This window comes from Rhinolophus ferrumequinum, chromosome 2 (genome assembly GCF_004115265.2).
Source record: "Rhinolophus ferrumequinum isolate MPI-CBG mRhiFer1 chromosome 2, mRhiFer1_v1.p, whole genome shotgun sequence".
Classification (NCBI taxonomy): Eukaryota; Metazoa; Chordata; class Mammalia; order Chiroptera; family Rhinolophidae; genus Rhinolophus; species Rhinolophus ferrumequinum.
The window spans coordinates 22,203,982-22,228,451 of record NC_046285.1 but is presented as its reverse complement, the minus strand read 5'-3'; the positions used below and the strand labels follow the sequence as shown (position 1 = coordinate 22,228,451).

Below are 24,470 nucleotides of genomic sequence, written 5' to 3'. Positions count from 1 at the left end.
AGACTCTTCAAGTTGGTGTCTAGTGGCAGTTAACACGATTTTTGTATTCAGTGTAAAAAGATTTAGGACATAAACTACACTAAGTAATGAATATAATTTCTCGATGCCATGCAGAAAAGTCAACTTTTACACATCATCACTCCTAAATAGTTCTAATTAAAATCCAACCTGTTCCCATTTTGCATCGTCATTCTTTGGCAAAAGATTCAAAATAGCCATGGGTTAGGACAACTGTTCACTCATGGTCTTCATTTCTTTCCCCCCAAAATAAATGTGTTTTGTAAAAGGAATCTGCAATGTGCCTGGTTTATACTAAATATAAGCAAAATATTATGGCTTTTTTGACTAATCTACTCCTAAAGCTTTGAGTTGCCGTTCAATCTCTTCATCAGAGATTGTAGCTTTTGAAGTAGAGGCAGATGGTAAGCTTCGGGCTGCTGACGGAGCTTTGGCCATCTATATTAAAGAGAGGAAAAGAGAAAAAAAATGTGTATTATTATACATTGGGGCTAGGATATAAAGGATGTGCTACAAAGAGGTTTAATTTACTTTTCAAACAAATATAAAAACATGCACCTTGTTGTAAAGGACAACTTAAAACAATTAAGGGATGAAAAATGGTAGAAATTATTTCCAACTGAGAAGAGAAGACATTCATACCTTTCCAGAGATTTCAATTCCAATCTCATCAAGAACTTGGTTCACAATATCTTGGCTTTCTTCTTCATCATCAGAGCCATCAAAGATGTCATCAAGTGTGTCATTGACTTGCGGGGGTAGGGAAATAAAGCAGTTACTTTCAAATGGATTTCAGGTTAGATTTAGATTTACATTCTTAGAAGGTAGCCCAACTATGTGTATATATTTTGTATATAATACAAGGGCAAACTTAGGTGAACCAACAAATTACAAAAGTCAGTTTCAAATGTCAGTGAAGTAATGTCAGTGAAGTAATGTCACCGATAAATAATTTTTTGAGGCATTAAATCTGAATACTATTCACTGCAACACAAATTATCCTATAATAAAACAAGTCTACTTGGATTAAAAAAATTATTTAAAAATCTTTAATAAATAACAACTATATGATATTAATAGCTACAGGTTTAAAGCTTTTAAGTATGATTCCACATATTGAATCCATCGAGCTGGTAGCTATTAAACCTGACCATGAAAGAATCAAATATCCTGTAAATATTTGGGAGACGATTTGCTCTTTTTATACCTATAATTATATTTTCAGCTTTCTTAAATTTTCATTCAAGATGTAGGCAGGATATTCTAACAAAATCTAAGGTTCAGTATTTTATTAATATTGAACGGCGTAAGAAATATAGTTAATTATATTACAATAAGTATGGATGGTGTCAGATGGGTACTAGACTCATCGAGGTGATCACTTTGTAAGTTACATAAATGTCTAATCACTATGTTGTACACCTTAAACTATTATAGTATTGTATGTCAACTTTAATTGAAAAATTAAAAAGAAAACACGTTTGCAAAAAATGATGCCAGCTTTGACATTACATGTAAGTAATAATTAAGTGTTGACGGTGATGCTTTAAAGGGTCATTCATTCATTATTGGTGAAATAAAGACTTGTATGGGATAGTCTTTCTGAGAAGAATTTGATAGTATGAACCAAAAGCATTATAAAAGTTCATACTCTAAGGAGATTTAATAAATTTAGACAAAGATAACATAGAAACGTTTACCAAAGGATTATCAAATACATTGAAAATTTAAAAGTCTTATTGACCAATGTAAGAATGTTTCAATAAATTAGAGTTGATGTTATTTAATACTGATGTTATGTAATATTAAACCATTTTTTTAAAAAAAGACCAGAGAAGATTTAACGTCATGAATATGTGCTTATGTTATACTATTGTTTTTTAAAAGCAGGATGAGATTCCCAATTTCACAAGTAATATGATCTTATATTATAGGATATGGGAAAATATAGGAAAGAAACATATAATATTAACAGTAACTATATCTGAGTACTGTGATGATAGATGTTTTTATAATATGCTTTTCCCTTTGTTCTTCATATTTTTACCACAATATGTAATTTGTTTATAGTCAAAAAAAGAAAACTAAATTTTAAATAACTTTGGGAGGGGCAAAAAAAAAAAAAAAAATGAAAGAGCTCCATTATCTCAACCTCCAGTATCTATAGTATGAAAGAATCAACATAACTAAAATTACCCAATTTATATCAGGAAGAATTATTTTATTCACAAGTTGGTTTTGGTCCACTAATCAATAAAATAAAACTGCTGGGGTCCAAATGGCATAGAAATATGGCATAACATATTTTATATTTTTCCTTCAGTTAAACATTAGTAAAATTTTGAGACTTATAAATTGCCATTTAAAAATACATTGCAGTTATAATATAGACTTCTATGTAGAAGGATACTGTATCATTTTTCTTCCCAATATTTGTGCTTTCATGGATGCAAATGAGATGCTGCTAGTAAATTAACTTGGCTAACTCAAAGATGAGAAAACAGTACATTTCATTATAGGTTATTAAACTTACTCATTTCTTCAGTCATTTCCATTTTCATATTTTCCTTCTGGAAATTCTGCATTGTTTGTAATGTTTTTTGTGGGTCCACCTTCTTGTTAACTGCCTGCATTGTCTTTAAAACATGAGAAGATTCATGTTAGCTACATAATTATGAAAATTTTACTATGGATAAGTCCTATGGGAACGTATCAAATAGAGATAGGCTTTGAGAAGATATATACATAACTTAAGATGCTCGTAAGAATGTTATGTATTCTAGAAAAAAAATACTTGTTTGGAAACCATCTGCTTAACATCTATATAATAAAGACCGGTGTGGAACAAACCTCACCTGAACAGTAAGCAAAAAATTATGTAATAAAAACTCTGTCAACATAAAATCCATTGCTGTTCAAATGGGAAAACTACATTTGCTTATTATGTGATAAGCAGGTACTGTCTAAATTAAATAGAATTTTAATTTAAATTTTACAAAAATTTTCAGTAATTTAATGTCTAAATTAAAAAAAATACACTAGCATATATACTTAATCCATTAATGTATTTTAAACCATGGTTTAGAGAAATGAACAAAACATTGAGTTTTGCAAAAATATGTGAAAAGAATTCTTATGTTTTCTATTCACAAGTTATTTTATTAAGAGATGATGCCATCTAGTATAGACAAAATATATTACATACCTACAAAATGTACATATAACATATATATACACATAAAACAAATTTAGGTACAGATAGTATGTGTCTTATATAGTTAGCTCAGAATTAAGACACTATACAATATAAAACATATCAGTTTCAAAGATATGAAGCGTAGTCTTTTCTCCGACAATCTGCACGCAATGCATCAGCCAAAGTAATGTGTAAATAAATATGACATTACATTTCCCCCCACCTCTGCCAGCCCACACATCCCTAAGTCCCCAGCAGCTTTCCAGTGCTTTTAGTATTAACAGTCGAATTCCATAATTGGCCTGTGAGACCAAATAGCAATTGAACTTTGCTTAATAAGGCAGTCTCATTTTGCACCAGTGCCCTCTAATCACACTGATTTTTCATTTCATTAAATGTGCCATGCTGTCTCCTGCCACAGGACCTTTGCATATGTCGTCCCTCACCTGGAATGTTCTTCTCTATTTGCTTTTACCGTGTTTCCCCAAAAATAAGACCTAGCTGGACAATCAGCTCTAATGCGTCTTTTGGAGCAAAAATTAATATAAGACCCGGTATTATATTATATTATATTATATTATATTATATTATATTATATTATACCCAGTCTTATATTATAGTAAAATAAGGCCAGGTCTTATATTAATTTTTGCTTCAAAAGACGCATTAGAGTTGACTGTCTGGCTGGGTCTTATTTTTGGGGAAACCTGGTACTACTATCAACACTTCAGATTTCAGTTCATATATCACTTTCTTAGGAAAGTAGTTCCTGATATCCCAGATTAGAATATGTACCCCTGTTAAATCCTATTCACTATAGGAGAGATTTCATATTTATTAGTGTCATTTATAATACTTTACTTGCAACTTATATTATTGTAAATAACACAATTATTCATTATAAATTATTATAAACAATAAGAATTATAATAATAGAGTAGTGAATGCCTACATAACCTGACGGTGTGTCAGGCACTATTCTAAACACTTTATATATAATAATATTTAAAGTTAAATGACATTTAAATCTGATAAATAAAGCTTTATGTACTAGGTACCACCATTTTCCCTGTATTACAAATAGAGAATGAAGACACAGAAAGGAGAAATAACTTGAACTGGTCACACAGCTGCTAAGTGGAGGTGAGACTTGAACCCAAGTAATCAATCGGCTCCTGAACTTACATTTGTAATTGCTGCACTAAACTCTCAACGGGCAGCTTTTTAAGTAGACTGCGATCTAGGATAGGTTAAGCCCTTGCCTGGTTTTGCTTTCCACTTCATCCCCATCACTTGCTATAGTTCCTGCCTTTAGGTTCTAAACAAGTATTTGCTGAATTAACACATTTCTAAGACATTTAAGTGAAAATTCCAATTCAGGCATCTGTCTATGGCAGGGTCACATTTGGTACCTTTTTCCAGCTTCCCACTTTCAAAAATTGCAAAACAATTACAGTTGATCCTCATTATTTTGGGATCCCATATTTACCTACTCACTAACACTTATTTGTAACCTCAAATCAAACTCGCAGTGCTTTTGTGCTCATTTGTGGACATGTACAGAGCAGCCAAAATTTGAGTCGCCCGACATACACATTTTCAGCTGAGGCCAAACAATACGACACTGCCTTCTTGTTTCAGCTCTCACACTGTAAACAAGTGTGCTTTTTGCCGTTTACTTATTGCCGCATTCTTGTGTCGTTTGTTGGTGATTTTGCTCTTTGAAATTTCCCCTAAGCATAGCACTAAGGTGTCATTTACTGTTCCTAAGTGCAAGAAGGCCGTGATGTGCTTATGGAGAAAATACACTTTGGTAGAGATAAGCTTTGTTCAGGCATGAGTTACAGTGCTGTTAACCATGAGTCAATGATAATGAATCAACAATATATATTAAATATAGTGTCTTTCAACAGAAACCCACATAAAACAAATTTAGGTATAGATTGGTTGACAAAAATGTTGTAGCCGAAGGCTCACAGGAACCTAATCCTGTATTTCCCCTAGGAGCAATGAGTCAATATTCACTAATTCCATGTTCTGGACTTTATAGAACATTAACTATTGCAAGTAACGAAAATCAACTGTATATACCGTTTTACTAATGCGAACCTCATACTTTGTCTCCTCTGTGGCTTTTTCCCCTTTTGTTCTTCATATTCATACTCCTCCTTCCCTATATTTAACACCTAGTGATATTTTTAAGACCTAGGTCTTTTGCAAAGTCTTTCAGATCATTCTATTTAAAGGTCTGTGCAGTTCACGGAAGCTTAGCACAGAATGATGTATAGTGGGCAGTTTCCTTTTCAGACATATCTTAACTCCCCACCCTCCGCCCCCAACAGTTGAACTGTAAGATCTGTGAGAGCTTCTTATTAAACTTCTTATTCCTCACAGTACTTCATATACATCAAGAAACTTATTATTTATTAAAACATCAAGAGGTTCACAGTCCTTTAAATTCTATAGTACAAACTTTTTTTATATAAAAACCATACATTAAACATAAGTTCTGATTAAAATTAGTTGATAAGTCCTTCTGATAGTATTCATGTGTCCCTCTGACATATACATGAAAATGAATCAAGAGGAAATTACAATTCTAAAGGAATCAAAATTTATAGCTTAATGAAATAAGAAGCCCAAAAATCTCTGACAATTTAAGAGAAAAAAGGCAAACACTGCTTTAAGCCAATTTAAAAATCTAGAATTTAAGTATCTAGAAGAAGTTATATGAGTTATCTAGTATTATAACTCATGTTACTAAAAATTACACAGATTCTATATTACATATACATCAGGAGGTGCTCAAATCTGATTTGAATATTAACATTTAAATATCTTAGATTAAACTCTATGTCTATGGATATAAAGGCTCCCACTTACTTTTGCTGTAGTAGACATTGCTCCAGCCATCTTCATCTGGGAATTCATCACTTTTGTTTGTGTGGACATAGAAGTGACTTTTGAACTTACAGCAAAAGTTCTTGTTTTCTGTTTCCGCAGATGTACAAGCTGTTTGGCTAAAACTCTGCAAGCGTCTTTATTACCAATTTTGGCCATTTTCTTAATTTCTAACTCCTAAGAGAGGAAATAAAAAGAAGGGAACCAAACCATTGAGGGGTAGGCCTCAATGCTTTATTGCAGAAGAATTGATTAAATATGCATAATATACTCTTTTCCCCTGATCACGAAGTGAGGCAGAGGCTGTCATAAAGTCATAGAAAAGAATAATGTGAGAGAGCAATTTATTCCACGTTTACATGGGAAAGAGAGAATTAGTACCTTCATCCACAAATACAAAGCTGGTTCCCAAAACAGCACTCACATAGAGCCCAGAAGAAAATTAAAAAAAACTCAACCCAAAGTAGGTAGGAAAAAAGAAAAAAACAAATGAAGAGCTGGTGAGACATAGCAAAAAAAGAACACAGTGGTCGATTTAAAATTAATAATACAGACATATTAAGTGAAAAGGTCCATTTAATATCTCAATAAAAGGAAGGTTGTCAAATTAGATAAGAACCTAAACATATGCTATCTCAAGAAACCAATTAAAAAAAAAACTAAGTAAAATAATAGAAAAATACATTCTATATAAACACGTATTAAAATCTGGAAATTAGGAGTGGCTACATTAACATCAGATCAAACAAACAAACAAAAAGCAAAACAAAACACAAAAAACCTTGAGTACAAGGAATATTACCCAAAATAAAAAGGGGCATTTCATAATGATAAAGGAATTAATTACCTAAAGATGTAAAAGCAACCCTAAACGTGTATGCACCTAATAATAGTGCTTCAAAATATATGAAGTATAGCTGATAGAATTGAAAGGAGAAATAGATAAATACACAATTAGCATGAGGGAAATCAACTACTCCTTTCTTATATTGCTGTAACTGTTAGAAAAGTGGACAGAAAATCTGTAATGATACAGAAGATTTACAAAGAAACACTATTATCAACTTAACCAATATTTACAAAAAACTCCATAAACAGCAGAATACTCATTTTTTAAAAGTGTACACTAAAAAAACAAACAAACTCCCCCCCCCAAAATATACCATGTTCTGCATCAGAAAAAAGGTTCAATAAATTTAAGAGGACTGAAATGAAACAAAGTATGTTCTTTAATAACAATGAAATTAAACTAGAAATCAGTAAAGGAAAATTACAAATGAGCAGAAATTAAACATGATTCTAAATAAGTCATAGGTTAAAGAAAAAAAAAAGATGCCACATATCAAAATGTGTGGGCTACAGTTAAAACTTATATTTAAAAGGGAATTTAGAGGGAAATTTATCACATTAAAACTTATATTTGAAAAGAAATCTCAAAAGCTTCAAAATAGAAAAGTAGAAAAAAGAGCTAAAAAAAAACACCACTAAGTAAACAAAAGGAAACAGTATAAACAAGAAAAAGAATCTATAAACTAGAAAAGAAAAAAAAAAGGACAGAAAAATTAATGAATCAAAGCGGTTTTTGTTTGTTTTATTAACAAGTGATTGACCATATTGATAAACCATTAACCAGACAGACTAGGGGAAACTGAGACAGACAGAGAGAACACACAAGTTACAAATATTGGGATTGCAAAGGGGGGGCATCACTTCACATCCTAAAGATGTTAGAGTAATAAGAGAATACTATGAACAACAATATGTCATTATATTTTAACATTTAGTAGAAATGGACAAATTACTTGACAGATGCAAACTATCGAAGCTCAGTCAAAAGGACAGGTAACCTGATCTATTCTATATTTGCTTTTTAAAAAATGAACTTGTTATTTAAAAACCTATCCACTAAGAAAACTTCACTCCCAATGGCTTTATTGATGAGTCCTATCACATATTTAGAAGAAATACACAAACCCTTCCAGTAAAGAGCAAGTGGCACTTTCTAACTCATGCTTTACAATCAGCGTTACTCTGATGTCAAAACCAAATAAAAGACACTACACAAAAAGACAACTATACATCAGTACCTTTCATGAACACAGATGCAGTATTCTTAAATTTTCAGCAAATTGAAATAAAAATATTAAAAAAAAATACATTACTTATGAAGTTTATCCCAGGAGCAAAAGCTTGATTCAACTTTGGAAAATCAATCAATGTAAGTCACTACATTACACTGTAGTGCAGTAACATGATAATAACCTTAAGAGATGCGAAAAATTTAAAAACAAGTGTATGACTGATTTTATTCCTGATAAAAAGTCTCAGCAAACTAGATAAGGAGGAACTTCCTCAACCTGAGAAACGGCATTTACAAAAATCCTAGTTAATATCATACTTAATGGTGAAAGACTAAATGTTTCCCCTTAAGATCAATGAAAATATGACAATGTCCGCTATCATCACTTCTATTTAACATTGTAAGTTCTAGCCAGTGTAATAAGGTATGGAAAAAAAGCATCGAGATTGGAAAGGATGATGAAAAGTTTAATTTATTCACAGATAAAATGATTGTCTATGTAGAAATCTAATAGAATCAATAAAAGCTACAGAATAAATTAATTTAGAAAGGTTACAGGATCCAGATTAATATACAAAATATTAATTTATTTCTATATACCAGCAATAAAAAATCAGAAATTGAATTTGTTTTCATAATATCATCTAGCATCAAATAGTTAGGGATAAACCTGACAAAAGTGCAGGACCTGTTTAATTACGATTACAAATAATTGAGAAATATTAAAGGTTTAACTAAAGGAAGAGACACAGCATGTACATGGATTGTAAGGCTCAATACAGTTAACATGTTAATTCTTCCCAAATTAGTTTACATGTGTAATGTAATCCCAATCAAAATCTGTTTTGTAGAAACTGACAAGTTTATTCTAAAGTTCATATGAAACGCAGCACCTAAAATTGCCTAAGCAATTTTGAACAAAGTACAGAGTAGTAGGGTTAAAACTATGCATAACTTTAAGACTTACTATAAAGCTATATTAATAAGAAGTGTGGTAGTTGCTTAAGAATAGTTACATAGATCAAGGGAATTAGCATAGAGCTCAGAATGAGGCTCATATGTATTTGGACAACTGATTTTCCAGAAAAATGACAAGATATTTGAACAGGGAAAGCTGTCAGCAACAAATGATATTGAAATAACCGAATTTCCATATGTAAAAAGTGAACCTCTACCCTCACATGACAACGTAGTGAAATTTAATTCAATAAAGTTCACAGTTCTAAACGTAAGAACTAAAACTATAATACTTCCCAAAGAAAACATGAGAGAAACTATTAGTGACTTTGAGTTAGGCAAAGATTTTTTACATAGGACACTAAAAACACAAATCACAGAAGAAGAATAATTTGTACTTGATCAAAAAAAAAAAATCTCTGTTCCTCACAAGATATTATTAGGAAAATAAAAGACAAGGTCAAGAACTGGGGAGAATATTTGCAAAACATGTATTTAATAAAGTAAGTGCATCCAGAATATATAAAGAACTATTACAACTAAATAATTATAAAACAACTTGATGAAAAAAATGGGTAAAATATTTCAATGGACACTTTGTCACAGAAGATAGGTAAATGGCAAAACTTGAAAAGATGCTAAACCTCATTAGCAATTAGGAAAACGAAATTTAAAATGACAATCTGCTACACATCACTAGAATGGCTAAATTAAAAAGACTGTCAACTTCAACTCTTGGCCAGGATTTAAACAACTTTACTCACATATATAGCTGGTGGGAACAGAAAACATAGCCACTTTGCAAAATTGTTTAGCATTCTTATACAGTTAAATATACATTTAACCTATGACCCAGCAATCCTACTCCTATGAATATACCCAAGAGAAACGAAAACATATGCTCACACAAAGACTTCAATTGAATGTTTATAGCAACTTTATTCAAAATAGTCGAAATCTGGAAAAAATCCAAAGGTCCACTGGCTGGTGAAAGGATTCATAGTTCATGGAATAGCCACATATTAGAATAACATTCATCAGCGAAAAACAATTAATACTGATACATGTAACAACACTGATTAATCTCAAAATAGTTATGACTGAAAGAAGCCATAATAAAGAGTTCATATTATATAATTCCAATTATATAAATTTCTAGAAAATATAAACTAATCTACAGTGACAGATCAGTGTTTGTCGAACTGGGGAAGAGGAAGACAGGAAGGGAGGATGGGTAGACAGGATCACAAAAGGAATAAGTTAATACATATGTCAAAATATATCAAATTGCATGCTTTAAATATATACAGTCTACATAAATGCTTTAAATATGTACAGTATATCATGTCAATTATACCTAAATCTACTGTTTTTTAAAATATTTTAAGCAACATATATTTAATAACATAACATAAAATATTTTAAAATATCCTACCTATTTTTAAAATTACATTCATTATCACAGAAACAATGATAGTTAAAATATCAAGTAAGTTAAAATACAAGTTAACATAATTATTTTCTTGTAACCCTCTCTTGTTTTCCAGGACTATTTTATCTTTGTTATAAACTGAGAAGAAGTTGGCTGTTTTGAGGAATATTACTTCCTTGGCATGCATGACTTTTACAATTGAAGAATAATTTGATTTTATAATCAGCAGAATACACAGAATCCTGATAAAAGGCAGCAGAATGACACAATAAACAAAGGTAAGCGGGAATTGCAGAAAGGCATAACATTCCATTTCTTAGTAAAGCACATCACTTACCACCTGCCATGTGTCTTTTTCCTAGTTAGCTAATTATTCCAACACTAATTTCCAAATTTGTATGAAAAGTTCAACTGAAATTTAATGTTTTACTTACCAGCTGTTTTTCTTGTTTCTCTAATGCTGCTCGATCTCTGCTTATAGCCCTCTGTGTACATCGTAACTCTCGATTCTGTTCCTTTATTACATCTGAGAGAAACACAAAAGAAACCTAAATGTATGGGTTGTAAAATTTCCTTCAATACCATTTAAATATTGGACTCACCTCAATAAAATATAAACCTTGATTCACTAGGTGTTAAATCTTTTTTCTTTCAATCCAATGTACGAAAAAATTAGTCAAATATTCAAACTTGAATTATAAATACTGATTATATAAAGAATTACAAAAGTGAGTGCAAGTATGCTATAACCTAAGGTTTAGCTAAACGTACATATAAATCACAATAAAATATTCCCTTAGAGAATTGATTAGTATACTAAGTTATATATGGCACATATGTATGTCACACATATACAGCCTTTTCAGTTTTCCTTACTCCAGTATTATATAAAATCGTAGAAAGACAGGTTATGTGATGATTCAATCTTTTTTTCTACACTAAGTTATAACAGAGTGAAACAGCAGACTTTCCAGTAAGTCCCACCGTGGAACCTTGATCAGTACAGGATGATACGTTGGAAACATTAGTTAACACTCTAAACTTCAGGCTTCTTATAAAATAGGGATTGCTGTTAAGGAGTAAATAATATATGCAATGTCCGGAAATACTGCAAGTGTCCACTCAATGTCTTTCTAACTTACCTCAGTGCATCTGAATCCAATGGATACCTTTTGAAGAATTAAAGTTTTAGTCTAGGCCCGATAGACAATAATTTGGATTAGTTGTTACTAAATAGTGATTTCTTCAAAGGATCACGATTTAGATGGCAATTCTTACCAAAACTGATCTCTCATTGTCAGGCATCTTCCAAGTGCTTTACATATATTACATAACACAATGTTCATAATAATGCCATGGAGTTGATTTTTCTATTATTCCATGTATAAGATAATTGAGGGTTAGGAAGTTTAAATAACTTGCCCAAGGTCACAAGGTGGTCAGCAATAATGCCAGACGTGGATTCAAGTGTTCTGTCTCCTGAATCAGTCATCCTAATCACTTTAATAGAGTACCGTTTTTAGTAAAGAGAAACATTTTAAAAAGCAACAGAAAGAATAGTCTCATCATCAAATGGTGCTGGGACAACTGGATATCCTCATGAAAAAGAATGAAACTGGATTACTGCTGCACACCATATATAAAAATTAACTCTAAAAAGTAATGACCCAAACATAAGAGCTAAAATCATAAAACTTAAAAAAATACACAGGAGTAAATATGCATGAGCTGGGATTTGGCAATGGATTCTTAAATATGACACTGAAAGCACACACAACAAAAAAATATATATAAATTAGACTATGAAAATTAAAAACTGTACATCAAAGCACATTATCAAGTGAAAAGACAACCTACAGCACTGGAGAAATATATGTGTATTATAGATTGGAGGTGCCAAAAAAAGGTATACAAGTGGACACTTTGGTCAATGTTGCTCAAGCAGTAGTTCGCCGTAATCAGAAGTGTCTGGACGCTGGTGGTAACCACTTTGAGCACCTCTTGTCATTGCAGAAGTCAAACGTGACTTGTATTCATCTTTTGTTATCGGTATATATTGAGTATTAAATTTCTTAAAATTTGTATACATTGTTTTGGCACCCTCTGTATATGGCAAGAGTCTATTACCCAGAACATATAAAAAACTCTTACAACTCAAAAACAAAAGACACACAACCCCATTAAAAATGAGTGAAAGATTTAAATAGACACCTTTCCAAAGAAGATATACAAATAGCCAATAAACACATGAGAAATATGCTCAATGTCATCAGTCATTAGGGAAATTAGACACCACTTCACATCCACCAGAATGACTATCGTCAAAAACAAAAAAGGGAAAAAGCAAGTGTTGACGAGCCCATGGAGATTGCTACCCTTGCACACTGTCAGCAGGCATGCAAATTATCTCAGCCACTGTGGGTAAGAGTTTGGTGGCTCCTCAAAAAGCTAAACATAAAATTACCATGTGACCCAACAATTCCACTCCTAGGTATTTACCCCAAAGAACTGAAACAGGCACTTCAACAAATACTTGTACACAGATGTTCATGGCAGCACTATTCACAATCACCAAAAGGTGGAAACAACCCAAATGTCCACGAACAGACAAATGAATAAACACATTGTGATATATACATGGAATGGAATATGATTCAGTTATGAAAAGAAATGAAGTACTGACGCTACTGCAACATAGATAAACCCCAAATATACTATGTTAAATGAAAGAAGCCAGACACAAATGGCTACATTTTATGATTACACCCATATAAATATCCAGAATAGGTTAATCCACAAAGACAGAAAACAGACTGCTAGTTGCCAGGGGTTGGGGGGAAAGGTGAATGGTGAGTCACTGTTTCGTGGGTGCAGAGTTTTATTCTGAGGTGATGAAAATGTTTTGGAACTAGAGGTGGAGGTTACACACCACTGTGAATGTATAAATGCCACTGATCCCTTCACTTTCAAATGGTTAATGTCACGTGAATGTCATTTTAATTACAATAAGAGCAAAGCCAGCAACCATTATCCTTTTTGGTGATGGAGCATCACAACTTATGTTCTACCCTTTCTATGTATAGTATAACTTTTCTCAGAATAGAAATAACTAATTATACTGAGTAATAGGCACTATAATACGTGCTTCACAACAACCCCAAAATAGAGGTACTATTATCTCATTTATTTAAAAGGAGGTATTGATATTTGGTGAAGTAATCTGCACAAGGGAGAAAAAGTGCTAGAATTCATATACAGGTGGTCTGATTCCTAGGGCTCTGACTTTAACTACAATACTATGTTGTGAAGCTTTTCGGGCAAAGAAGATATGAAATTATCAGAAGGGGGGTTGGGGAGCTGGGTGAAAAGGTGAACAGATTAAGAAGTACAAATTGGTGGTTACAAAACAGTGAGGGGGATGTAAAGTACAACATAGGAAATACAGTCAGTAACGTTGTAACAACTATGTACAGTGCCAGGTAGATACCAGACTAATAGAGGGGATCGCTGCAAAAATTATATAAATGTCTAACTATGCTGTACACCTGCAAGTAATACAAAATAATATTGAATGTCAACTGTAACTGAAAAAATAATTTAAAAAAGTTATTTCCCCAAAAATAACAAAATAAAAGCAGTACATTTTAAAAGAATAATAAAAAGGAATAGTTATCAGAGACATACTCCTTATATAGATCCATATCAATAAAAACATACATTATTTCAAACTGAATGAAAAACATATTAAGTCATTATATAAAATATAACTAATCAACTAAAATGACAATTCAGTCCACAACACACAGTATCTTTCCTCTGACATCTGTAACTGACACTAAACAAAACAGCAAAAAAAGCTGTCATTTCCCTAGCTTTCAAAGAAATCAAAAGCTTTTTCATCTTCAATACTCAAATACTCCCAATTTTCTTCTTTTGCTCTTAGTTCTATATCTTGCCAAAGCCAATGGATTGGTATGAAAACATTCACCCCCTACCCTACTGTTTCTATAGAAAATATGCTCTAAATTTAAAACTGTGAAATTGCAAATGAACTTTTGTATATAACCTCTTTGTGTACGAAAAAATCCCTCAACTCTACTACCGTGTTTCCCAGAAAATAAGACCTAGCTGGACCATCAGCTCTAATGCGCTTTTTGGAGCAAAAATTAATATAAGACCCGGTCTTATTTTACTATAAGACTGGGTATAATATAATATAATGTAATACCGGGTCTTATATATTAATTTTTGCTCCAAAAGATGCATTAGAGCTGATTGTCCGGCAAGGTCTAATTTTCAGGGAAACACGGTAATATAAGATGAAATACTGAGATAGTAATGATGGTCTTCTAAAGTTACTAGCGTACTAAACTGAAAAAGCCGCCCCTGCATTAGTAAGTTAAATTGAGGCTAGATAATTGACACAGGTGCAAAGCATCTGCTGCAAGCCTTGATGGCTAAGATCTAGAATTCTACCAATATACACTTTTTCATCACTAGGATGGCATAATGAAAAAATATTTGGTCTTCGTCCTGAGTTCCTGGCACAGAGCTCCTAAAACCCTTGGAATTTCCTGAGTAACAGTAATGTCTTTTGACTCAGGACGGGGACCCTTATATAGCGTTGAATGGGGCTGGTTACCAGAAAGACCACATACTTGGTTAGAGGGTGGTAACTTTCAGCCCCGGCCCTCCGAGGGTAGTGAGGCTAGAGACTGCCTTATAGAAACTCTTGCACAAAGAGATTGGTAGACCTCTGGGTTGGTGAACATACTGACACAGCGGGAAGACAGCATGCCTAGAGAGGGCGTGGACGCTCTCTCTGTGCCCCTGGGCTCCCCACCCCGCCAATCGCTTGCTTCCATTTAGCTGTTCCTGAGTTTTCGCCTTATGACAAACCAGTGTTAGTAAGTAAAGCACTTCCTGAGTTTTGAGAGTTGTTCTAGAGAATTATCATATCTGAGGAGGGAGTTGCGGTGATACCTGAATTCATAGCTCACCTGGAACTGGTGACTGGCATCGTAAGTGAGGACAGTGTTGTGGGGCTGAGCCCTTAACCTGTGGGGCCTGTGCTAACTCCGGATAGTGTTAGGATTTAACTCAATGGTTGAAGACACCCAGTTAGTGTTGATCAGAGAATAAAGAATAGTTACAGCCATTTTTGTTGAAAACAAGTATTACGACACGAAATTTTAACAAAACAGAATTTAATCGAATAGTTTGACTTCGCTTGTCTTGATTTTATGTAACTCTGTGTACCATAATTGTCACTGTACATTAGAGAAGGCAAGATAAAGAAAATTAACTACTACAAATTCCACAGCCTATTGTTAATAGGCCTATTAATATTTAAACAGTTCTAAGCTATAAACCGAGAGCATCTAATGTTATATACTAAAACCCAGTCATAACATTTTAAAACATGTTATGGTAAGTAGCAAAAGGTAGTAAAATATTTTTTCATATGAGAGGTATATCCTATAAAACAGATTACTCTTTTTTTTTAAACAATCCCTAATGAAACCCACTTAATGATTTAGTCTTCTAGATAATTCAGAAGGAATAACGTAAAAAATGTTCTGAGACACTTTTAATGTTTTTAAGGCCAAGTTCATTTTCCATTACAGTTATTACTTAGTAGGTCTGATCTCTTCCCCAAATTACAAGCTCTTTTAAGAGTAAGGAATGCATGCGTTTTATTTATTTATCTATTTCTATCTCCACCTTTATGCCACTAATATCCTAACATATTAGTCAACAACGATCTCAGGGGGTATAAACATGTATACTGAAGTGTAAAAGAATTTGCCTTATAGGCATATTAAACATATTCCTTTAAAATGTGTAATAAAATCTATTGGTTATCAAGAATTTAACAACAGTAAAATCTGAACTATGACAGTTATCTTTCTACAATGCATACATGGAGCACTGAAATAATCAGACAATTCTCCTATAATTTTCTGCTTTCCCCTCTTTTCATTCTGAGTCCAGACAATGACAGAAACATGTATAGCATATTGCTGACATCTAGAAGAGATGGAATACTTGGCTCCTGTCCATCATGTGCTTCCCTGTCCAACCTCTGCTTCCATCGAAGCACTCCACAATAGGTGGCAACAGAAAACTTTCAAACTGTGAAAATGTCATAAATACACGGATGTACCTATGGCATGCTCTCTCTGTCACATCTGGTGAGGTAAAGCGGGTCTGGGGGCTGCCCCACCCACCACCCTCTTCCCGCTCATCCCCAGCACAATACTTAGAGAAGCCCACCCAGGCCAGCTCCACTCTTGACATTGAAAGCCTGCCTCAAGCCTTTCAGACCCTTAGCGCTGAACAAGATAACACTGGAGTGAAAAAAAATCACAGATTTCAATTTTGGACTTAAGATATAGACAGAAAAGGTTGTCCTGCCTTTGGTTGTTCTAAGTCAGTAAGGTCTATCTGCTTACAGAAAATAAGTAAGTAAGTAAGTAAATAAATAACACATCTGAAAGAGCCTCCCATGTGACCCAGCCTAGCTCACTAAAATTCTCCAATGGGGTTTGAGGCTGACCCCAACTTGAATTATGGCTGTCCTTCCAGATCTTGCTCATTTATATACAATTTACACATTTGAGAATTAAAGCAAAAAATAATCATCAACTGTAAATGTGGACACTCATTAATCTGTGAGGAACATTGTTTTTTTAAGTGTCTACCTTTTGAGAGAAGGGAGGGGTCTGTCTCAAGCATGCAGGACAGTTCCAATTACTGCCCCAGGAGCGCTGAGGCACATACAGCTCCCGCGTGGAACCCTTAGCGGGATTCTAGCTGGTCTACCTGACAGCACCCACTACACCATATACTGGGTTTAGTGCTTTACTATAAGGTCGCGATGGACTTTTTAATCTAATATAGCATATTTTCTGCTTTTAAATGTATTTCTTTAGGGCAAAAATCATTTTGATTTATGTAACTTCATTGCCAATCAATTACCTTGAATCTAACCATCACATATATTGAAAAAGGAGCACAAAATGGTCCCACATCCTGCTTTACCATCTCCATTAGAACTCCGTGGGGGGTGCAGATCCCGAGATGAGAGGGAGCTCCCACTTTAGCTTTCATCTGTGAGCTCTGCATCAGCTGGTATTACTGGATATGGTGGGTATTGTGGCACTGGGATGGTGGGACAATGCGTATTAGATAAATCCTGATCATGACTACAAAAGCAAGAGCCAGGAGCGTGAGTTCTGCTCAGGTGAGCACAGGAGAGCTCAGCGATGAACAATAAAGTGGGCAGGGGCCCTGCTATATGGGGATACACCATCTTCTTGGATTGATGAGGAGAAAAATACTGTGCAAAGATGCCATGAGCTCAAAGGTTAAGGTGTAAGAAAGAAACATTAAAGGTCAGTTCCTAGAAAATGCTGGCTCTAGAAACCAAATTTACTCAAAGGCAGAAGGGAAGTGACAATGAGAGAGTAGGTAAGAAAGAATCAGAATTTGATGTTCAAAGCAAATTTGTTTCTCAGGCTTTGGAAATGGTATATCAGAAATCAGGGAGGACTGCCATCAGCTTAACCCGTTTTGATAGATGGTAAAGAAAAATACAAAAACAACAACAAACAAAAAACAACTATGAAACAGAAACAACAAGGAGTATCATGCCAACAGCTTTACTCTACATATGGCCCATGGAGTCAAGGATCCACTTAAAAATGAGGCTGAAGTTGAAAAACTCAGCACGACTTGCTAGGAAGGAAGAGGCAGAAAACTAAAGAGCAAACAGGAGAGTCTAGCCTTATGGTGGCATAAAAGGAGGTAAAAAGGAATCACCATCCCCACACAGTAGTCTCAAAATTCACTCCAGCCCCGAAGAATTCATTAAAATGAATTTGCTTTTGTTAAAGTATTGTTTTTTTCCAAGACTGAAGGAAGGTACTGAGATGGGTCACCTGTCAGCAGATCGTGGGTCACAGTTGGTTCTCAATGACACAGGCTTTGGCACTATCATCAACAACAGCTTCAATTCAGGAAACTGTTAAACGGCATTTTTCAGCTTAAATCAGTGAGGGAATGAGAAGGAAAACTCCTCTGAAAAAAGTCTCACAGACATCTGGACTTGAAGATAGGCAATGGTAGCATGAAAAGAAATACCAGTCTTTGGTGTCATGATAGGGATGGAGAAATCAGAGGGGAGACATTTTCCTGTAGAAATATCTCAAGTCAGGAAGAAATATGGAGAACATTGCTCAGAAAAATGCTAAGAAGAGAATACTGAGTGCCTGAATCCTACACGTTGTTGTTGCTATTATTATTATTATTATTATTATTATTATTATTATTATTATTATTATTTTGGTGGGCCATGAATGTAGAGGCCAAATAGAAAGTAAAATTTGAGTTTTTAACTCTTCAGAATAATAAGCACTAAGAGAACACACAGCATAAGAGAACACACAGCATCCTAGGGAAGATCTGAGTCCTGTAGGGAGCACCATAAGAATGTTTTATTTTATCTGGAAGAAAGCAGAAATATTTCTGAAGGGAATTCAGTTTATATACATGGTAGATTGTATTCTCTCTGGAGCTATTGGACATGTAGCATCACAACCGACCTTTTGACAGGAGATTTATCTTAATTCAGTCAAAACTCCACAGGTTCTGAACTTTGAACAACCATCATATGTGGATACCACCCCAATGAGGCAAAAAACAGAAAGCTCTGTTCCTGTTTGTTAGTGGCATGCCTGAAATTATCTCTAAACTTGCAGTAAAGTTCAAGGTAGGTAACAATAATATGGATGTAGACTATGGCAAGCTTTGCATACTGGAAACACTACTTTGGGTTAGTAAATTCTATTATTTTGCAACTTACTTTCTAAATAATAAATTGCTGCAGAAATATTTTCATTTATCCTGAAGATTCTCTGCAACCTAGTAAATAAGGAACATAGGAAAAACTTAGAATAAGCATAACCGAACTTTGGAAGAACACAGGATCTACTTTGGTTCCTGAATGCAAGTCAGGAAGAAGACGCTTAACACACACACACACACACACACACACAGAAGGAGTGAGGGATTTGACATAATTTGAGGTGACATCAGAGAAGAATTCCTAGAAAAGGAAAAAAACCTGAGATAGTTCAGGTTTGCTAGAGGAAGAGAAAAAGGTAATTTTTTGCATAAGAGCGTGATAAAAAATATGTCCGAATGAGAAAAAGCATGCCCACTTGATGCTCTTGGTACCAGCGATTCAATAACGGGGTTTATACTGAGGAGTAGTATAGGAAGATTTGGGTTTCAGGTATATCGACCACACAAGCAACTGTGTAGATGAATGACTAAGTGCTATGAACCTATGGCAAAGAAACGCAGAAAGGTGATATAGTAAAGTGCAATATAAATGGGATCTGAATTAGAGCAAGGATTTGAAGGCATACAGAGGAAAATCATATGTGTCAAATATTTAAGAAGCAAAAGGAGCAGGACTCAGAAATTAAGTGAAAGCAAAATTAAGAACTCCCAAATGCTGGAGGAGGAGAATCCAGGAAAGGAACCAACCGAAAGGAGATGGTAATGAGTTCTGTTTGGGATCTCTATAATTGCACATGTTTTGGGGGCATGTAGGTGGAAATACTCAGAAAATTGTTGGATGTATTGGTCTGAAACTCAGAAAAATATGTCTAGAGAACCAAGTTGGGAATCCATCAACATTTAGGTTATAACTAGAATAACAGGATTTTGGATAAGATCACGCAGTTGGAGAACGTTCAGTTAGCACAGTGGTAGCCTAAGCTGGAACCAAGAAGAACACTAATATTTAAGGGGTAGATTAAAAATGAAAGAAAGGAAGGAAGGGAGGAAGGAAAGAAGAAAATAAAAACCTGAAAGGAGAAAGAAAAAGAATAATCAGAGGAATAGGAGGAAAATTAAGAGAACATTATGTCATGGAAGCCAAGAGTTTCAAGGAAGAAATTATTATAAGGATCAAATGCGAAACATAGGCCCAAGAGATGTTCAACACAAAACGGCCATTGGATTTGGTGATCTAGAAGTCATTTATGATCTTAGCAAACTCTCACTACATGAGATGTAAAGTAAACTGGTGCAGAATGGGGGGCATCTGAGAAATAAAGAGGCGGAGATAGGAGGTATCACCATTCCTGCATGAGGTTTAGACAAAGAGCAAAAAGAGACTGGATGATACTTCCTAAAAAACGATCGGTCAAGAAAGTCAGGAAAAAGAGGGTTATTTCCAGTTCTACTACCATAAGATATTAAAGTTCTACCACTGATTCTGAGAGAAAAGAGTCTGGTTCACAGACAAAAGGTGACATTACATGGTACCTACCGAAAGTTGAGAATTCCAAGTACTTAGCAAAAATAGCAAAACTAAACTGAGTCACAGTGTATCTAACAGCAAAAAATAACAATGAGAACACTCAAAGGGATGAGGCCCCGGCTCTGCCACTTGGCAGCTGTGTGATCTTGGGCAAGATACTTAGTCCTTAGCCTCTCAATTTCCTCATCTATAAAGTGGGGATAATAACAGTATTATCTTATAGGTTTTGTGAAAATTATAATAAGATACTACATACAAAATGTTAACTTGGTTCTGGCTTAGAGTAGGACCTTAAATTTGCTTTTACTTAGGGTAACAGACAAAATTACACAGTGCATATAGAACTTCACTTTTTAAGAGACATATTTAGTTGTGCATTTATGACAAGTCTTCATGGCATCCTGATTTACAGATTTATAATTAGCTCCAATAAGTAGGTCACCAGCTACTTAAGGAATAAAAAAATTGTAAATACTTTACCCTAATATATGTGTGTATATGTTATAAATCAGTAAATAGAAAACCAAGGACTCAATTGTAATTTCAAATTCAAAAGAATCTTCCTCTTGTATGGCATTGAAGTACAATTCTCATTAATTTCTGTAACAAAGTATACACTGCAGAGACTTGTTCATCTCTGTGTCAAAAATGAATTAAACATAACTCTGAATAGTAATAAGTGCTATAATGTTGTCTCCCTTTTTAATTTGCATGTGCACTAGTCTTTAATGATATAGTATGCAACTCTTCCAGCCAATCCAAAGAGACAAAAAGATTCAATTATTCTTCAGATCTATAAACAGTTACATATTTCCCTTATATATCAGAATTTCATTACAGCTGAAACAGATAAGAAGATAGCATACAGTAAAAGATCTCATGATCAATAATCACTGAGTCCAAAGACCTGGGAGAAATGCATGAGAGTACATTAAATTTCATAATATATAGCCTCATTACTGCTAGAAAGAATGCTGTCACCTTTTAAACAACCAAAACTTCTTTTTAATAAAACAGGAGTAAAAACATCAGTAAAGCTCTGTATCAAAATAATAAAAGTACAGTTCTAGAATTAAGATGTCATCAAGTGATTTGAATTGACATGATAATTTAAGAAAACATTAAGTATACAGTTTGGTAGTTATAGTAAATGTACATGGTGGCCAAATTTACATTCAGAAATTTCATACAGATCTTTAAATCAGTAGATAGCTCCTAGCAAAAGTCTTTAGGACTTCCACCCCCCCACCCCCCACAAATGAGTCTATTTGAGCAAAAATATTTCTTGGATGAAATTAACCCAACTGCAAATGAGTATACAGTTAACACCATCACTGCACATTCTCACTGTCTTTTTTTTATTCATCTTTGTACTTCAAGCCCTACAGTCCTTAGATTGCCAAAAGTACCAGAAGCACAGCAATGAGAGTACAGAACTGATATTTACATCTTTCAAAATATTTGACAGATATTAAGCAATTAAAGCTAGGACGTTTGACTTTTAATGTTAAAAAATTTAAATTTAACTTGTAACATTGCAGTAAGAAAATTGCAACCCTTTTCCTCTGTTTAGTAAATTCTCACTATATAAAACTGAAACAAAGAAATAAAACCTATTTTCCCACTGTAGTATTATACAATAACTGACAATCACCATACTGGTACTGGAACACTGAAAATAAAAAGTGCCATGTTAAAAATTAAACAGCATTCTCAGGAATAACACACACAAAACCCATTTCACATAACTGTATTACATCCTATAGCATCTTGGTAGTCATCCCGGTACTGTAAATGGTTAATAAGTAGTCTCAATTAATACAAAGTGAATAAGTTTAAAAATACATTTTCACCCACTCAGGGTAAGCAAAAATACATTACTGGGGTAAAATGACATTATGTCTTGAAGGGTAGAGTGGCAGAGTAAAAATGACGTCTTTGTTATCCTCTCCAAAATAATTCTGCTGGCATTGGAAGTGTCAATACAAAGGAACGAAGGAGTTAGCCCAGGTCTAGATTGAGCACTCTGTTTGTACCAATCACTGTCTAGCTACCACTGCTCCTTTTGTGGCAGAATTGGATCCCTACAAAGAAGTGATTCTTTGGTTGAACCATCAGCAGCGTAGACTCAACATGTAATGGGGAAGACGATTTTTAAATCACTTGAATGAATTTGATTCCCGGTAGCAGTCAATGACAATATCAAGACTATCAAGACTAATCAGTGTCATATAAACATACATTACAAGCAGAGCTTATAAATACCAATTTGTGTACATTCACTTTTTTTCCTCTTAAGATGACATTAAGCTAAATGTCTGAAACAATACAATCATTTTAAAATGTAAACTTCTATGCAGATAGATAACACACATCTCTTACTTTAGACAGTAAAAGATAATTATAAGAGAGAAAAATCCATTATGAAACTAAATGCAGGCACTTCCGTTGGGTTTCTTTTATTTCTCTACCGGAGTCAGTCAAGAAGAATTTTCACATCTCTACTGATAGTGTGTTCTTAGCACAAGACCGATCTAGACCCAAGTTCATACTGATAATTGGAGCCTGTTACACCCCGCCCCCACTTCGCAGGCACAGGTTTCCGGTCTGCATGCCGAGAAGTAGTACAAATCCAAACTGAAGCAGCAACAAACCAAGCAGACGAAAGTAATCAGAAATTCGTTAAATCACCAAGGCTAACGACACTCTAGGGCCGGCAGCATCCTGCCTCCTTCCAATACTCAGGATCTCGTTAAAGTAAAAAAACGGGGCGGGGAGGTTGTGTTGTTAGAGGGAAGAAACCAGACTGCCCAGGTGAGGTTGATGTGGGGCAGTCCGACGAGATGGGGAAGCAGAGAAATGACGCAGAGGGCGGTCACCTGTGGGGCTGCCTGATCCAGCTCCGCCCCCAGGGACAGCAGCGAGAATCGCGGCCAGAAGCTCCCAAAACACTACAGGGAAACACAGATTGGGCCCGGCCTGAAACTCACCGTCCACGGTTTTCTTCTTGAAGAGGGACGCCATGGTCGGGGACCGCGCCCGGGTGGCCCGGCTCGGCCCGGTCCGGCCCGCGGCTGGGAAAGGACAGGAGGGAAAGGGCAGGCAGTAGAGTAGGAGGAGGGTTCGGAGTGCCGGAGCCGAGGGGCAGGAGAGGAGGGCGGGGTCTCCAGGCAGGACCCGCAGAGGGCGGTATCCGCAAAGCCTTCCGCCGCCGAGTCGTCCCGAGCTCAGGTGACTGTGAACTAAGACACTTTTTGGAGAAGTCACTTCTGGGCGGCGCCTGCGCGTTGTGAGCACGCGCCTGCGCACTGCGGCGCCTGAAGCCGCCGCCGCTGCCCTCACTTCAGCTGCTGCCGGGTCCTCCGGCTTTTGGGGTCGAGCGCGGCGATCTGGCAGGGGCTTGAGGTCGTAGCAGATCGTGGGAGACTGCGGGCGGTGTCCGGGGGCTTCCGTGTGCGGGTTCCGTACTGAGTGGTGACAGAGATGAGCTTTGATTAGCTCGTTCCTCTTTGCCCCGGGGGAAACTGGAAGTAGGGGTCCCCTGAGTCCT

At 35.0% G+C, this 24,470-nt stretch overlaps 1 protein-coding gene across 1 annotated transcript; it reads right to left on the bottom strand.

Annotated features, from left to right (window-relative positions):
• Positions 1–263: 263 nt before the first annotated feature.
• On the bottom strand, positions 264–24,205 carry CHMP2B (charged multivesicular body protein 2B). Its single transcript, XM_033091285.1, has 6 exons — positions 23,911–24,205; positions 11,019–11,110; positions 6,098–6,292; positions 2,552–2,654; positions 661–767; positions 264–456 (listed from the first exon to the last, which is right to left on the bottom strand). Exons 1-6 carry the CDS (start codon positions 23,942–23,944, stop codon positions 346–348), a joined length of 642 nt encoding a protein of 213 aa, XP_032947176.1. The 5' UTR covers positions 23,945–24,205; the 3' UTR covers positions 264–345.
• Between the last annotated feature and the right edge of the window lie 265 nt (positions 24,206–24,470).